Raw genomic sequence first — 17,892 nt, 5'->3', positions numbered from 1 at the left:
TCAGAATGAGGATGACCAAGATGAACGACTCAAAAATTCAAAAAATATAATTCCTGAGAATTCTTAGCTGGCTGCCTTCACCTGTCAAAATACTGTTTGTCTCAACTAATCGTGTAGCACTGACAGTTATTAAAATAACACGCTGGCAAACGGAAGGTTGTATGTTCAAATCCCAGATTATACCAGACCTTTTATTGTATTCATATAAAGATTTTTCTGCAAGCAAATGCTCAATTTAAAAAAAAAAAAAAAATAATAATAATTTAATATAATTGATAGATGCTACAATAAATACGGTCCCCAGTATATTTCCATGTTGAGAAAAACAAGTCAATGGTCATTAAACATGGATGTTCTGTACTATACAGATGGGTGGATAAATGTGACTGGGGTCTGTAAAAGACAGCTGAACAAGAAAAAGGAGATGGACATTTTTACCTTCCTTTAGCAACTTATTTCTATTGCTGTACGAAAAAATAGCTGTGCTGGATAGATAGTCAATGGCAGTTTGTTTCTATATAGATACATAAGAAAATATATAGGTGCAATAAAACTACCGTTCCTCTCGATCTAGATTTGACTGCTTGAGGCAGGGTTGAATAGTATTGGGGCTACCAGACATCCACAGAAAATTCCCAGGCAGAAACCATAAAATCATTTACAGAGAGGATGGTATAAAATGGGAAAACCTTGCCAAGCTTACTCTGAAATAACTGGGATCCAGCAAGACCCGACATCAGCTCCTAGGAACAGGATGAGCAGATTGACCTCCTTTGCAAGTGAAGTTTCTGTAGATCTCATACCTTGCATGCAGAATTGGAGATTTAAAGATGCGCGCCATTCCCTTAAATTAGACCCATTAAGTTTACTGAACCTGATCATTCAGATCCTGACTGGATACCCATTTACACCACACCCGGCTGCAATGCGTCAATTTGACTAGAGACCACACACTAGTAACCTTTACCCCTTTAAAAGGGGAAGGGACAGGTGTCCCACAATAATGATGCTAACTTTTTGAAAGGAGGTGCACATAGCAGCTTGGGTTTAAAAGTGTACAGACAGGTTGAGTCGAGTTGTCAGTTTCCTCCTTGTGATCCGAGTTCCTCTCAATGTATTAAGAAACCGTTTGAACAAAGTGCTCGATTCCTTGTGTACCTTCAGGGTACAAGTGTGTGAAAAGCAAGCAATGGGAGGACACGAGACTCAAATATGAAGATCTTTATTAGATTAGAGCAAGTTTAACATCTTCTGGATCTGACAGCAAGAGCAACAAGAAAGGCGAGCAGAACTCCAAGGAGAGCGGCCACCACGCCCAGCACCGGCACGAAGAGGGACAGAGGGGAGGAGTCTGAAACTGAACAAGACAGAGTGAGCACTAGGACCCAGGGGGAGCCACAAGACACACCCACCCATATAGGCAGCATTGCCTAGCAACTCAGATGACCTACACAAATTACCATGGAGTTCCTGAAAGTACAATTGAACACCATCTGTATTTATGATTTTTACAATGTTAATTCATGTCTTCAGAACCAGAAATAGTTTTGACTCAAACTGCTGTGCCCTTAATTTAAGGCAGTCAAGTCTGATGTGCCCGTAAATCAGACCAGTAAAGTGTCGTGCTGGCCACAAAACAAATACTGATGAGGCATCACAGGAATGGAAAGGACTCCCAATCCAGAACACTTTGATCCATTCCTGGTTTCACTAAGAGTTTAGTAAGACACACCTGAGCTTGTTACCTATACACCGTCCAATCAAGCTTATAATAAAACTGCTTCAAAATAATCCTGGTGCTCCTTTACCACCATCTAGTGGGATAGGACTGCAAATACTAGAAGCCATGGTCAGTTATTTAGCAGGACACTTAACCAAAGCAACCTGGAGCCTAGGGGGTGAACTGTGCATCAACTGCTGCAGCCCCCGATGATGGGACCTCTGTTTCACATCTTATCCTAAAGGATGGAGCATGAGCAGGTAAAAATGACTTGCTCAGGGTCAGAGTCCATGGCAGTGCCGGGATTTGAACCTCCTGGTGTGAAGTCCCTTTAGAACACAAAGCCTCCCATATTGAAGTGTTTTAGTGATTTCACTCCTATTGGGTACTTCACAGCATCAAATCCAGATTGAAAATTCAATGACTAGGATATCCAACAGAAGTCTCTCAAAAGTCTCACCTGCTGTTTTAAGGTCCACAACTCCTCCTTCTGGTACCAATTGGACTGGCCCGGCAGAAGCATAGCCTCGAATCTGGCTGTACTGATCAACACTACGGGCTGAGAGAAAACCAAACACACAAAAGCTTGAGACCAGTAATCCAGGGTACAGACATGAGAATGTCAGCTCCGAGGTTTGATTTTAGAAATCAGATGTTCTTTGGAGTCACTATACTGTAACCAATGTTCATGTTTGGATTAGTTTACTTCAATTTTAAAATTTCAGCCTATACACTCAATTGCAGCTCTACCTACAAGCACGCCAAGTAGAAAGGATTTAAATAACCTCGCAGAATATATATATAAAATGAATAAATAAAAAAACCTCCAGCTTGTATTCAGGACTGCCAGTGCTTACCAGATCTCTTTTCTCCAGGTACACAAGTCTTATTGCAGGTATCCTCCAGGTTATGATCACAAACTACAGCCATGCAATGGAAATACACCTGGGGAGGAGGAGAGGAGGGAGAGGCAGCTCTTGGAGCAGAGGAACAGGAACACACTGCCACACGGTCTGAAGTTCATAGTGAATTAATACCTTTCCTATTGCTTGCTGTTACTGAAGTTTAATAAAAGCATTCATATTAACTGACCAATTGCATGCAGTGAATTGTTCTGGGTGATCACAGAATCAGGGGAGCCCCTTCATGCAGGGTCACTAACCTGTCTCCAGAAGGCAGGGTCCTTGCTAGACTGCTGTGCCTGGACCTCAAGCCTCTGGAGGTGGGGGGAGGTCCTGGCTGGCACTGGGTGGAACAGAGTCCTGTAGGAATCTCCAGTGACCAGGCAGCTGCAGAGAGGAACACAGTCACTGCAAGCCTGCATTGGAAGCACAGCTGAATGGACTGCACTAGCAGAGAGGGCAAGAGGCAGCAAACAGTTTAAAAGCACAAGGGCAGAGTTAGGAGGGGAGCAAGTGAAGACACATGTAGACTATAGACCAGTGCATACTAAAACCCAATAGGTGCCATTCCTCTTTACAGACAGTTCATGCAAATGTGTGCAGGTCAGTTGCACTGTACAAATGCAAGCAAGGCAATTTCACTTTGAGGAGGAGGCTCCACTCATTCCCACAGGAATCCCAATGCAGACAGCTGTGGGATTACAGTCCTGGGCAAGACTGAACCTCAGGAGGAAACTTACAATACATCTGCAAGGATGGAAACAAGACTCCTATTGCTTAGCAGTGCCTCCCATTCCAGGTGAAGAAGAGCTCCATAGTCACAGTATGTATAGGCAACAAGCTCAGGTACATAGTAAACTCATAACAGTTGAACTGGTTATTTTACACTGTGGCTAAAATCAAGCCTGCAACACCTAGAATGGGTTAAACTGCTATGCAATTGGAGTCCGATTCCCATGCCTGCATCTCCCAGTAGAGAGCGTCTCAACGCAGTGTGGAAGAGCATTGACATCAATTGGCAGAGAAGGGCAAGTGGGAGAAAGGCAGCTTTCCTTGCTGTGACGTTAAGGTTTCATTCAATATCCATCATGTTAAAGGAATGGCATGAGCCCAGAGTATCTGCACAGCCCACCCCCTCACCCGTCAGTGACCAGGTCCCATTGAGGGCTGGCGTCCAGTTCAGGGGTCAGTGTGGCCCAGCAGTCCTGCAGGAGGAGGCGGTCAGCCAGGCTGTGGGGGTTCAGGAGCTCAACCTGCAGGAACAGGGGCTCCAGCAGAGACTGGGACACAGGGAACGCAGAGTAGAACTGGGAGTAGCTCACATCTGCAGGGAGAGAAAAAAAGGTCATCTTCTGCCATGCTTGTAAAGCTCTGGAGTCATTACAGGTAGAGCTACCATTGCTGGCTGTTAACTATTGCACAGAAACTTCAGTGAGCCTTTACGTTCACAGAATTTTAGCTACAAACTACTGCATCCTGTTTTGAGAACAGAACAGTTACATGTGTTCCCTTAATCTGCAACATTTCACACTGGCTAGTTTTAAAATGGATTTAGGGCTTCAGTCTATAAAAACACATCATAAAAGCATCTAAAGGCCTATTTTTGCAGAATTGTTACATCATAATTAAAGAAATACAAAGTGGCCTGTCCTCAAACAGCACATAATGGGTTAACCAATCTACAGGTGTGATCAATCAATAATCTATTAAAGCCCCTAGTTTGGATTGTGTTACTCAGGTAGTGTGGACAGGGGAGCGCGTACGAAGAGTTTAATTCAGGCTGTCCTACCTCTAGCAAGACGGGCTTTCAGATTCAAGACATCTCTGCTTCTCTTGTCACCTAGAAGAGGAACAAATAAAGCAACATCCATTCAATGCCACAGCTGCAAGCAAGTCCATACGGTATTTGACTAGAACCGTACAGGATTAGTACACTGGCAATTCAATATTTCATAATGATTTTATAAATGACCCGCCCTCCAGATACAAGCAAATGCCACAGGATGCATGGACAGCCACTGCCATTAAACCAGCTTTTAATAAGTGCCATTGTAAATGGAAACAAGGACAGCTTATTCTGGTTTTGAAGTGTTAATGTACAGCTTTATTTAATAAATCTTAAAAGGCAGAGCACACCCGACAAAGGCAGATTAAGCCACACCCCCACCTACCACTGTAGTAGGCAGACTTGAGCTGCACGGTCCCCTCTCCTTTAGCAGTGAAGGATCCAGGGGCTGGAACCAGCTTCCTCTCAGCAAAGATCTTCCTGGAGTCACTCACTGGGTACCGGCAACGGATAGTCAGCCTACAAAGAGGGTGTTGACAGCGCTGGGACAGTTTACAGACAGAGGAGGCCAGCCTATCCAAGCTCATCCGGTTTCTAGAAGCCGACTGATCTCAGAACTTCAAGCTGGGTCTTACAAGGAGCCAGCCGACTCTGCCTCAACACAAGGTAACCCTAGGCAGCCCATTCCATCCCCTCACTGCTGTGTGTCTCCTTCCCTCTTAATTCACCTCCACTTCATTTACACTGTCCTCAAAAGCAGTAACTCACTGCCTCCTAAATTTTAAAACTTCAAGCATCCATTCACACACAATAAGTGATCTACAGCCAAAGCTTTGCATAACCTAGAATTTCAGGTTTGAAAATTAAATTGATCATGGAAAGAGAAACTACACCACACTGCAAGTCTACTGGAAGCCACAGTAGTAAAGTATTCCCCGTTCGATTTCAGAAGGTCACATTTTCTCAATTGGTCAGTTTGCAGCAATTTAGTTGAACAAACCTACAGTACCATGTAGAGTCTGCCATGCCCAAAACATATGACAATACTCCCTTAACTCTCCATTTTGACACTTTAAATTTCACAGCTGCAGAGGTTTGTTGCACATTATTCTTTATTGCATTGGACAGTCATAACCTACATTAGTTTAGCTGGACATGAAGCTAAACCACTACAAGTTACTTGTTAAGTATATGGATAGCAGTATTCAATATGTTATCATAACAAGCAGGTTTCATTCGACTATGAAGCTAGAGGAGTTCATTTTATAGGGAGACGCTACTTTCCCATAGCTGTAGTGTTGCACATCTTGTTGAACACTCCGGGGCTCCTTGCATAACCCTGATCCCTCCTCCACTCACCTGTACTCAGAATCCCTGGTGATGACGGGAGCATTGGCTGGGAACAGCTCCCGACTATAGATGACTTCATTCTCGTAGACCAGGTAGTTATTATCAATCTGAAAACATAGCAGCCAGGTAAATCAAGCCAACTAGCAAGTATGTAAACATGAACCAATAGAACAGACAAGCAGAGTCTTCAAAGACTAAAGCAACTGCAAACATGCATGGTGAACTGAGCTACTATTTAATCCAGCTTCTTCCAACATGTTACACAGATCATTAATGGGAGTCCCCCACTCAAATTTCCATAGAAACAGACCCATCTAGACCAGGGCTGCTCAACCCCTGGGAATTGGGATCCCAGGGTCTTTTGGTTTTCGTTCCAATGAACGTCTAAGTGACTAAACCAATGAAGACCCAACTTCTAGAACCAATAGAAAACCACCACATGCTTCAGCACTGCAATAGGAGGCAAGGGCCGTCTGATATGTCCCAAGATTAAGGAATAACATTCAGAGATAAGCCCATCACCTTGCTCCTGGTCCCACAGGTGTTGACCCGGAAAGTGAACAGGGCCCGGTCTGAGGTAGCCTCCGTGGGCCTGCAGTTCTGATCCAGCAGGGTGGTCCTGGCAAGATTCACGGGCGGTACAGGAGCCATGGGGACCACCAGCACTGACATCACTCCATTAGGCATGCACACTGGAGCAGAGAACAAAGCATGCAGACTTCACCCATTAACAATGGAATCTTACAAATTCAGAACACGGGCTGCATGTCTGCAACTGGATATTGAAGATTTATTCAATTCTTAGTTGTGGCTACAAGCTGCTGCTTTCTGTTTTAATGCAAGTCAAGTTAAAAACATGCCTAAAATTTGAACAGTCAAGTTTCATGCAAGCTATGAAGCACAACATAGAAAACAGAGCTTCACAACGGGTAGGAAAGAACACCAATAAATGGATCATTTAGACTTCTGTTTCTTATTTTATATTGAAGTGTCACAAAAGCATCCGAAGGGCTAGATTTGTAGAATTAGTTACAATTAGACAACTAGTGGTTACAGTAATGATGAGAATTAACAGGTAGCCGTTCAAATATAGGGCAGTAGCGCATCCTCAAATGAAGACAATGGCAGTTCAAGTTCAACCCTCACCACTGGTATACCAAAAATCAGGGTAGAATCAACCAGTCCTGGAGTGTCCAGTCAGTCCTGGAGGGCCAATTCACAACAGGCAAAATGAGTCAACTACTTGAAGGTGTGAATTGAGGTTACATTAATATTTTTAGAACAAGGTTGGAACAAAGACCAGGAGTGGAAGGGCCAACCCTGATCGAGTTTATCATTCAGCAGATGCTTTTATCCAAAGAGACTTCAAACCAACATGTGAACTATGCAACTCCAGGGACCTCGGTTTTCCATCTCATCTGAAGGACTAAGCACAAGCTTAAATGACTGTCAGGGTCACAGCGGGTCAGTGGCTGAACCAGGAACCCCCCCCCCCCCCCTTGAAGAGCAAAGCCACCCTTACCCAGCATCTCGTTGGTTGGGAACGGGCAGCGCTGTTCAAACCTGTCCTCCTCCTTCAGGCTCTTCATATCTCGGAGAATCAACACCACTTTACCAATAAGCCCCCTCAGAGTGATGTCCTTAGAGAGAAGCATGGAGGAGTCACTTGGACTGTACTTCTAGATCTCCCTCCTCCTACTGTGCACTGGATCTGCCCGACCCAAGCACCACATTCCTGGATCCTCCTCTAATGTACTATTGTCCTTTTAGATATAACTTGCGCTTAATATTTAGATAGTCTTGCATTGGAACCCTGCAAGTCACCTTGGATACAGGAGAACAGCAAAACGCTAGCTCCGGCTGACAGCTACTAAACGCCGCATTCTGATCCCAGGAACAAATAGGAATATACGTAGTTGTTGGAGATAGGATGGCTCTAATCCATGAAGGACCTGAAGTTATTAACAAGTAGGGCTAGCTCTTAAACCCCCATTGATACACCCAACCACACAATGGCAGCCACAGCCCTGCTAGTGGGAATTTGCCAGGCAGATCCAGGACCGAGACTCTTACCTCATAGATGTAGCCAATACTAAAGAGCGGCAACTCCACTCTGATCTTGGGCTGGCTGGTCATGGTGTAGCCTCGGCGAGCCACCAGTTCTGGGGTTAGAGGCTCTTCCCCAATGCAAAGCTCCCACTGGTAGTCCATGTTGCCTGGGGTCACTTCAAACACAATGCTGGTGTTTGTACAAATGCCTTTGACATCAGGATGGACTGGGGAAGGAAGGGAGAGGGAGTCAAGGGCTGGAACCAGTCTACCCCAAGACTGAATGAAACTGCTTGCAGAGGGCAGGCAATGGAACAGCACTGGGCTCAGGAGAATGCAGTTCTGAACAGGGGTTGTTGGCAGTGAAGACACATCTGTAGCTTCAACTAGCCAGACCTCCAACCAGATCCAGAAAACTGCCAAACAAGAACAGTGCATCCAAGTCAAGCGCAGCCATTATTCTAGTTCAGTTCTACCAACTGGAATTCCCACAGACAGCCACGTTACTTACCAACATCCTGAACGTCACACACGATCGTGGCTGGGTGGAAATAGGGCTCGTTTACAGGGATGATGTTCAAAGTGTAGTTGATGTTCAACAGGTATCGTCTGTAATTATCACCAATGTACTGCAAGAGAAGAGGTATTAACAGGGATGGGCCAACTGCTGTGCAACTAATTAACCTGACCTTTCCCAAATTATATTACCCCCTCACGGGAGCAACGCCCCACAACAGCCCTGGAGAAATAAAGGTTAGGGGTTGTTGTGCTAACCAGCTGTTTACACCAAGGAGCTCCACCATGGACATCAAGCTATGGGGCCACACTGGAGAATGGACTGTAGGAGTCTGCTTGATGTTACTGGGTGCCTGGCCGGTAAGGGGTGGGGTCAGACTGCCCAACCGCTGGGGGAAATAAGGGCCAATGCTCCTCTAATCAAGGAGTAGCAACTTGGCACAGCCAGGAACCTGCACTCCTGACTAATCCCTCACCAAGGTGAATTACTAAAGAAAATCCTACACAAGACCAGCCTCTGGACTAGACCGCTACAGCCTGCAGATGCATGGCAAAAATTAAAGCCTATGCTTAAAACCAGGCAGGCTTTCACCCTCACCTGCTCCGTGATGAGGGGGTGAGCGAAAGGGACCTTCAGGACAAAATCCTTGGTGCTGTTAGGGTGCTTGACCTCAATGATCTTCACGCCTCTGTTCTCAGCCTCAGGAAGGGTAAGGGGAACCCCGTTGATGGTCAGATTTTTCAGCTCCACATCCGGCTTGAAGTTACCAAGGGTCACCGTGAAGCCCTTCTCACTCGGGATGGTGTCTGAGAAAAGACATGGAGAGGTTGAGCAAGAATATACCTGAACAAGGAGAGTTCTGAACCCCAGGACTGGGTGCAGCAGCAGGGCTAGTGTCAGTTTCTAACCCTGCTCACACCACTCTGTACTCTCAAAAGGTTACTCCAACAGTGCAAGGCTGTGGTGGGCAGGCACTTACTGTTCACCACATAGGGGGTCTCAGGGAGGTAGGGGGAGCGGACTGGCTTGAAGGAGCGGTGCTGGGTCATCTCCCACAGGTCATCGGCCCATTGGTGCTCCAGAAAGAGGTCAATGGCGTACATCTGGTTGTACTTGTTGTCAATCACATGACTCTGCAAATTTCCAGACATGCAAACACATTAGGGTGACAGACTGCCTCTACTTGGAGACTAGGGGGTGAACTATGCAGCAACTGCTGCAAAGTCACTCTTCATAGTACCTTGTCTGTTTTATGTCTCATCCAAAAAGGACAGAGCACATGGAGGTTAAGTGACTTGCTCTGGGTCACAGCGAGTCAGTGGCGGAGCCAGGAACACCCCCTTGTCTTTAACCACCAAGCCTCCACAGATAGGCATGGAAACCCAACCGGAGGGTCCAGACCCTGGCTAAGTTACCTTGCGATATCCTCCCACAGCGCCAAAGGGAATGCTGATTTTCACCGCAGTGCTGTTGACTAGCAGCTGGTATCCCCGGCTAGTAGCAGTGATCTCATCCAGGGGCCTCCCCTCCACTCCCATCTTGATCTGCTTATCCACAAACTTGGTGGGATGCAGGACCAGCGGGGAGAGGAGCCTCGGGGTGACCCAGCTCAGGTAGGTGCCATCGAAGACAGAGGGGTCTAGAGAGACAAATTGGGGGGGGGGGGGGGGGGGGGGGGGGAGGGAGGAATAGAACCAAATTGATAAACTGGCTATTTATGCAAATGTCACACTACATTTAGACCACTGCTGTTGGAAACAAACTCAAGAGTATTACAGGTTAGGAGATACCAACTACATGTAGATATGCCAGTTAAGGCACCAAGTATCCCAAAATGGAGGACAATAGCAGTTAAAGGGTTAATGGGTTATGGAAGAATGAGATTTCCACATGCAATGCCACCAGGGGTCAAAGTGTTGCTATTGCAGCCAGGTCAGGTCACACATCTACAATGCATGGGACTGATCCATTTAAAGTTCCTAGCTCAGAAAGCTTGCAGACTCCCTTAGCTGTCCTCTAGCACTGCGGTGCGGCTCAGCTCAGGGAATGCTTGCAGACACACTGCTGGCTCTCCTCTAGGATTGCTGTGCTCAGCTACTCACTCTTAGTGCAGGCAGCTGAAGTGTCCACCAATAGCAGCATCCACCTCTGCTTGTAGAACACAGTGGCTCTGATGGCTTCCACTGGGATCCCTGCCACCTGAGGATAGAGGAGAGCGTTGGAGCAGAGACCAGGACGAGCCTCGCATCTCACTGGCTCCTCAAGACCCACCCGTTTACACTGCACCTGCAGATCTACCTCTACCATGCATGGACTTCACCTCAGCATCCTGTTACTGGATCTTCAGCAAATGCATTACCAGGTCACTGTAGATACAATTTGTAATGCAAACTCATTGCATCTTAGTTCATACTGTATTTCATTAGTAGTTGCACTTACTGTATTCAAATATTAATCATGCATTACAACACTGTACTGCCTCAACACCCGTTAAACCTTGGATAAAGGCAACTGCCAAATAGTAATCTTGGATTCCTACTCCAAAAAACAGCCTATTTCAGGGTGATTACATGTTAAATTGTGAACAAATTATTAAATTCGACTAGATTACATTTTTATTTACTCCTAGGTCATAAGCAAAAGTCAGAAAGGCAGTTATACCCAATAGTCAATCCAGCAAGTTAATGTAGGGGTTTCTTACTATAAATAGTTTCTTGCAAACAGATTTCCTAGCTTTAAAATCTGTCAGCATTAATTCTAAGCTCAAAACACCTAGATTTCATTTGGCCTTTCACTAGCAAGCAGATTGGAGCTCTTTTGGCTTTATGTATATTTCTGTAGTGTCCTGGGATGCTTTCACACGGACACTATATAAAAATGACACCAGTTTGGTATTACTGGTATTTTAAAAGTTCTCACCATCACCACCTCTGACTTTGCCATGCCGTAGGGCGATCTGAAGACGACGCGGCTGGTTGTGGAGTTGATGAAGTACCCCTCGGTACGGGCGTCTGTGGCGTTCATGGTTTTAGGGGGCATCCCGGTCTGGTGGAACACGACCTGCCACTCGGACATCACTGCTTCCTGGGCCTGCAGTGCAACACAAAGAAAGCCAGCTGAGAACCAGAGCCATTCAGATAGACAATGGAAAAAGAGGTGCACTTACAGAGCCTGTCCACAAGAGGCAGTGCAAGCTCTACAGAAACAAACATCTACACCAGGAAGTGTCAAACTCCAGTCCGAGGGCCTTCATTCAGACTTAAGCTCTCAATTAACTTGATCTAATTGTGTTCAATTGGATAGGTTTAAAAAGTCTTACAGATGGCGATTTCAAAAGTGCACTTGATTCAAGGTACACTACCTATAAAAACATTGAGGCTGGGAAAGTAGTGTTAGTGTCCAATTAAATAATCAGACCAATTACGAGAGCTTGGGGTGGGACGAAAGCCAGAAGACACTGCTGCCCTCCAGGAGATGAGCTGGACACCCCTGCTCTACACCTCTTTCCTAGTTGAAAGGCCACTCACTATGGAGAGTGCTGCTTCCCAGTCTTCCTTTGCCAGTCCTTCCTGAGCGATAACTGGAACATTCTTCCTGACAGACACCTGGGGCAGGAGGGTGGAGGTTAGAACAGCAGGGATGGGAGCAAGACTCCTGTTGCATAGCAGTGCGAACCATTCCTGGTTTTGCCAAGAGCTTGTTACCTGTATACCATGGCTAGTCAAGTTCATATTAAACCTGGAATGGGTGAATCTGCTATGCAACAGGAGTCTCATTTCCACCCCTAAAAATCACCAGGGTGTGATTAATCCATCAGATGATCAATTGCTCAATAGAAAGCACCCAGATGAAACCCCCTAGTTTTAGGGGCAGTGGGTTTCCACCCCACCTCCATGTAGTTCTCCTCACAGACGATCTCACGAGGGTTCCAGGGACTCTCAGTGCTGCAGGACAGGGAGAAGGGGTAGACAGTCTCTCTACCCAGAGAGTCCATTCTCACAAAGCGGTACTGGAGAACATACGAGACATCATTCTAGAGAGAACGGAGAAAGAGCGATTCAATACTGGAGAATCCTTCACAAGCGGCACACATGGATAGAAGAACTAGCAAACAGGGCGGTTCATCACCAGGCTGGGGGACAACCCCCATTGCCTTTTAAAAGCTCAAGCCCCTCCACCAAGTCCTTTAAAAATGAACTGGAGACCATTGTTCAACTGCTTTTCATTGGAAGCCAATTTAATTGACCAACAGACAGCAATTGAATGTGTGGCCAATGTGAACGGATTTTAACAAGACTGCCAATTGCAATGGGTCCAGAATTGATGGAATTCGTCAACAGCAGGATTTAAATAAAGAAATGGGCACGGTAGTGTTACTGCAGTGCTGTACTCACCATGCTCTGCACGTGACAGGCCAAGAACGACGCTCTGAAGATCAGGTCCCCGGGGAGGTTGAAGGAATAGGTGAACCCGCACGTCGCTGCGTAGCTGTCATTCAGCGGGTGAATACCGTTTCCATCTGGAGGGAGAGACACGAGAAACATTGCAACACACGTCACCAAGCAACTCCCATAGGGATCGACATAGCTGACTGTACACAGGAGGACAGAACCCAACCCATTCAGTACCAACTACAAGAAAAGCACATTTATGTAGTTTGTTACATTCTGAAAATCAATATTTATTTCCTTCGTTTTGGCTACAAACTGCTGTGTCCTATTTTGAGGAAAGTCAGGATCGATGTGTTCCAGTAAATCAGAGCAGTGAAATTTCACACCAGCTATGAAGCTTAATAAAGAATTGAGAATGATCACCGAGGAGGGGAACAGCATGAAATGTAACTTCAGTTTATTATATTGAGGTGTGAAAAGCACCCAGGGGGGAAAGGAAGAGTCAGGGTTATTATTCAAATATTGTATTTAAATAGTATTTTATTAAGAGGCCTTCTTGTATTCTACGAGCTTCTGTGCAATGGGCTACATGAAGCAAGCTACTGATCAAACAAGACAGGAAGGCAACGTGTTTAAAATAAACATGGTTTAATTAAAAGTAGAAAAAAGTGTGACTTGGTATGTAAAACAAACTGAAAATGCATTTCAAAACAGACAAGAGATTCATTGATCAGGTTGCAGCTATCCGATATCTGTATTTCTGTTGAATCAAATTTAATTTGAATTGGGATTTCAAAGTCCTGATATAATAATCTTTATTTTATATAGCGTCTTTCATAAATAAAGCACTTAACAAAAGTGAAAAACAAAAACACTTAACAGTTAATTTAAAAATACAAGGACAATAAGTCATAAGAATGCCAATTTAAATAAGTGAGTTTTGAGGTGAGATTTAAAAAACACAAGAAACAGAGACTCAATCATGGATCTCAGAAGGAAGTGTGTCCCACCGCCCAGGAGGAAACAGCCCCGTCACCCACTGTACACAATTTAGTCAGGGAGACAACCATGAGGCCGGCATCAGAGGACCGCACGACTAGGAGTGTAGGTGGTAACTAACTCTGACATGCAAGAGGGACAGAGACCCCTACTGGCTTTAAAAAGTCAACAGCAGTACTTTGTGGTCAGTGCGGTATTTGACCGGTAACCAGTGTAATGATTTCAGTATGGGGATTATGTGAACACCAGAGCGAGACCTCGTCAGCACCCTAGCTGCAGAATTCTGAACATACTGGAGCTTCTGAAGGGTATTCTTTGACACCCCAGTAAGGAAGGCATTACAATGGTCAAGCCTGGAGGATACAAACATGTTCAAGCTATTCTGCAGCAGACAGCGACAAGACAGGGCGCAGCCGAGCAATGTTCTTTAGATGGGAAAAGGACAACTTGGTGATATTCCGAACATGCCTCAAATCAAACCCCTGACCCCTATGCGCGTGAAGGGATTTGCACCTCGGGGAAATCACCACTCCAGCGACGGCCGTGACAACGGCTTAGACGGACACATGAGGTTTATCCAGACAAAATGCTTGCCTTTTTATAATGGGGTTTGTTAATAAAAGACCAAGAGTTTATCGGACTCAAAATGCCAAAACGCAGTGGAATGACCCACAACCAACCCTACACGCAGACTGAACAACTTACAAGCGCCTCGACTTACCAATGACGTCGAAGCGGAAGCTGCCGCCGGCAAACCTGCCATTGGTCGACATCCAGAAGTACCGATCCCGACACTCCGTCACGAAGTTTCCTGAATTTAGATAATCAGAGTCGCACCTTTATCTAAACACCATTAAATAAAACCACACAATCCAAGAGAACAGTACTGTAACTGACAAAGTGAAAACTAGCTTTCTTTATTAACTACAAACGTCTCAGAAGCCGAAACATTGTAGCCAACTGATTAGCAGCAGCCCTGGACTCATTATCTAATGTAACATTGTCAGGCAGCCCAATGTTAGTGTTGATTGAAGTTTGTGAAGCCAGGACACACGGATCACATGAAGCAAAGTGATGATATTATATCGGGGAGGCTACAGGGTGTTCTTCGGGCAATGTTTATCTACCTGACACGTCCTGAGCGACCACGCCAGCAGGCAAAAACACGCACAGCCAGGCAACTCTGCAAATACAAAATAATAACGCCATGAACATGGATATGAATTCTTACACATCAGGTACGGTAGTGTGCTGCAGCCACACCGCTAAAGTGGAGAGCTAGTTCAAATCGACTGCAAATAATAGAATACATAAATAAAAGCTCAGCTCACCCTAAAAGCAGCCAAAACCCCATCTCGATACGATTGCACCGCCGATCAACAAGGACTCCCTGGCGCTCACAACAGAGACACGCCGCTATCCTCGCTTGCTGGGTCGCGGCGCGCCCCGGGGTTTATAAAGCCTCAGAATCGCCTCGCTTCGGCGCACACGCGCCCTGCCGAGCGCACCCGAGTGTGATGACGTCAATGAGTCACCACGTGGTGTCTGAACGCGTGCTGATCGCGTGTCATTAAATGTATAGAGGACCGGGGAAGCTAGCTAATGCTATTATTATTATTATTATTATTATTATTATTATTATTATTTCATGGCTGTTTAATTCAATGAATCACGCCATTCCGGCTCATGTTCCCTCTTGAGCTGGAAGCGCGCAGTGGCTCTGATTGCTTGATTCATCGCATCTGCCGCTGCTGTCTCCATTGGGCGCCGATCCCAGCTCGATATATTCGGGGGGTTCGTGTTGAAAGATGTCTGTGGTGTGGAGATGTCGTGGTTATGGGGCAGCGTGGAGGACACGGACACTGGCACGCACTCTCTTTTTATGGTCTTTATAAAAATACTTTCTTTCGGTTTCAGTTGGTAATCGCATAATGTAACGAGTGGTATTTGTCTTGTCAATTAAATGAGGAGCATCTGGAAGATTCAAACTGAAATGAAAACGTGTTTTTTGTGGAAGTCAGCTGTAGTGTATGGAACGCTGGTAACATTCAAATGTTAGCCTCATTTTTAATGTTAGTGCACATATAACACATGCCAATAATGGTTATTTTATTTATGCCCACTTAGCAGAAATGAAATAACTAAATCTAAATTGAATAAACATAAAACTTTTGAAGATAGGACCTGTGTTTTCAGACATCTTCAGCGTCTTCCTGGTTGTTAGGGTGTCCAGCATCTCTCAGAAGAGTTTTAAGGAGGCGTGTTTATTATTATTATTATTATTATTATTAAAGCTATACCACTGAATATGTGTTTTCTTTTTTGCTTGCATGGATACAAAACCTAAATAAATACACTACCGGTCAAAAGTTTTAGAACACCCCCATTTTTCCAGTTTTCATTGAAATTTAAGCAGTTCAAGTCCAGTGAATAACCTGAAATGGTACAAAGGTAAGCAGTAAACTGCCAGAGGTGAAAAAAAAAAGTTTAGGTTACCAAAAACTGAAAAATAATGTACATTTCAGAGTTATACAAAAAGGCCTTTTTCAGGGAACAAGTAATGGAAAGTTGATGCTAACAATTCCTACAGGTGTCCCAACTTTTGTTGATTACTTACAAACCCTCTGTCTGTATAAAAGCAGTGTTGGAACAGACTGTGTTACTACACCCTCTTAAGCATTATTTGGACAGTATTGTACTGCAGGAAGTAGTATATCGCTCTCATAATGGTGAGAAAAAGGCAATTAACAAAGGAAGACAGACAGACCATTATAACCCTTAAAAGTGTAGGTCTTTACTTTAGATAGTATAGATAGTCAATGGCAGTTTGTTTCTATATATAGATACAGTATAACGTGCGTTTGTAAATAAAATATCGATGTTCTGTGATCATTTAAAAGCTAAACCCACCTCCGCAGTAGGATCACAATTATCCTGGTATTTTGGATCAAAGTAATCCTGATCTCCTCTTTAAATTCTGAAAAACCCAATTTCAACATTTAATCATGATTAAAAATGCGATCGTATTACCAAAACGAAATCCAGATCACAATAATCCCGATCGCATTTTGATGTTTTGAAAAACCCAATTGCACAATATAATCCAGATCAAACGCGGAAATCCGATTAGCAAAGTTTTGAAAAACCGGCGCCAGGCTATAGGGCGCATCCTGCACTCCACTCGGGAGACCCCACAGGTAACATATATAAAAGATAAACAAGACAAACTTAAAACAAGTCCTGCAACAAAGCAATTATCTGGGTCGTTACTTTTTTTATTTGTTTGAAAGTAAAGATATATGAAAGCATGATAACCTTTATGTACAAAAATCTTCACTAATATACAATTGAGCAAGAACTGTACAGTATTAAAAGTGAAAATAAATCAAGGTAAATAAAGTCCATTCATTTAGTTCAGTAAATTATGAATGTATTTAATTTACTTTTACCAAATATATAGGCTATCCTTCAGCATTGCTAATCCTCAGAAATTGATGTTTCTCTGTCCAGTGGGGAAGACAAACAGCATTACTCTCCTCAACCAGTGTGGAGAGGAAACCGTGCTTCCTTGCACCAATAGGGATACAATGAGCGTTAAACTATTACACCAACACGAAACCAAAAATTCAGAGCTCAAGATCAGAATCTCAGAATGAGGATGACCAAGATGAACGACTCAAAAATTCAAAAAATATAATTCCTGAGAATTCTTAGCTGGCTGCCTTCACCTGTCAAAATACTGTTTGTCTCAACTAATCGTGTAGCACTGACAGTTATTAAAATAACACGCTGGCAAACGGAAGGTTGTATGTTCAAATCCCAGATTATACCAGACCTTTTATTGTATTCATATAAAGATTTTTCTGCAAGCAAATGCTCAATTTAAAAAAAAAAAAAAATAATAATAATAATTTAATATAATTGATAGATGCTACAATAAATACGGTCCCCAGTATATTTCCATGTTGAGAAAACAAGTCAACGGTCATTAAACATGGATGTTCTGTACTATACAGATGGGTGGATAAATGTGACTGGGGTCTGTAAAAGACAGCTGAACAAGAAAAAGGAGATGGACATTTTTACCTTCCTTTAGCAACTTATTTCTATTGCTGTACGAAAAAATAGCTGTGCTGGATAGATAGTCAATGGCAGTTTGTTTCTATATAGATACATAA

The 17,892-nt window shown here is 44.2% G+C and overlaps 1 protein-coding gene across 2 annotated transcripts; it reads right to left on the bottom strand.

The window, feature by feature from the left end:
* Positions 1–1,206: 1,206 nt before the first annotated feature.
* Positions 1,207–15,172, bottom strand: LOC117963027 (uncharacterized). Of its 2 annotated transcripts, none has more exons than XM_059013732.1 (23): positions 15,046–15,172; positions 14,842–14,897; positions 14,436–14,525; positions 12,719–12,843; positions 12,214–12,357; positions 11,852–11,929; positions 11,244–11,414; positions 10,427–10,523; positions 9,740–9,963; positions 9,304–9,457; positions 8,922–9,130; positions 8,319–8,436; positions 7,832–8,034; positions 7,281–7,398; positions 6,281–6,450; positions 5,768–5,865; positions 4,794–4,927; positions 4,412–4,462; positions 3,763–3,946; positions 2,883–3,009; positions 2,578–2,665; positions 2,181–2,279; positions 1,207–1,357 (listed from the first exon to the last, which is right to left on the bottom strand). In XM_059013732.1, exons 1-23 carry the CDS (start codon positions 15,066–15,068, stop codon positions 1,242–1,244), a joined length of 2,877 nt encoding a protein of 958 aa, XP_058869715.1. In that variant the 5' UTR covers positions 15,069–15,172; the 3' UTR covers positions 1,207–1,241. The 2 variants fall into 2 exon arrangements, with proteins under 2 accessions (XP_058869715.1, XP_058869716.1); XM_059013733.1 differs by having other exon boundaries at positions 1,207–1,351.
* Positions 15,173–17,892: the final 2,720 nt, after the last annotated feature.

Source organism: Acipenser ruthenus, chromosome 46 (assembly GCF_902713425.1).
Source record: "Acipenser ruthenus chromosome 46, fAciRut3.2 maternal haplotype, whole genome shotgun sequence".
Taxonomy (NCBI): Eukaryota; Metazoa; Chordata; class Actinopteri; order Acipenseriformes; family Acipenseridae; genus Acipenser; species Acipenser ruthenus.
Note: the sequence above shows the minus strand (reverse complement) of the source record. Positions and strands in the feature narration are given on the sequence as shown.

What these genes read in the sequence shown, in the direction of transcription:
- LOC117963027 (XM_059013732.1), bottom strand. Translation starts at nt 15,068, where the DNA reads ATGGGGTTTTGGCTGCTTTTAGG. An exon ending in GGGTTTTGGCTGCTTTTAGG is followed by an intron (nt 14,898 to 15,045) that starts GTGAGCTGAGCT and finishes TTGTATTTGCAG; the next exon opens with AGTTGCCTGGCTGTGCGTGT. An exon ending in CCTGTCACGTGCAGAGCATG is followed by an intron (nt 12,358 to 12,718) that starts GTGAGTACAGCA and finishes CGTTCTCTCTAG; the next exon opens with AATGATGTCTCGTATGTTCT.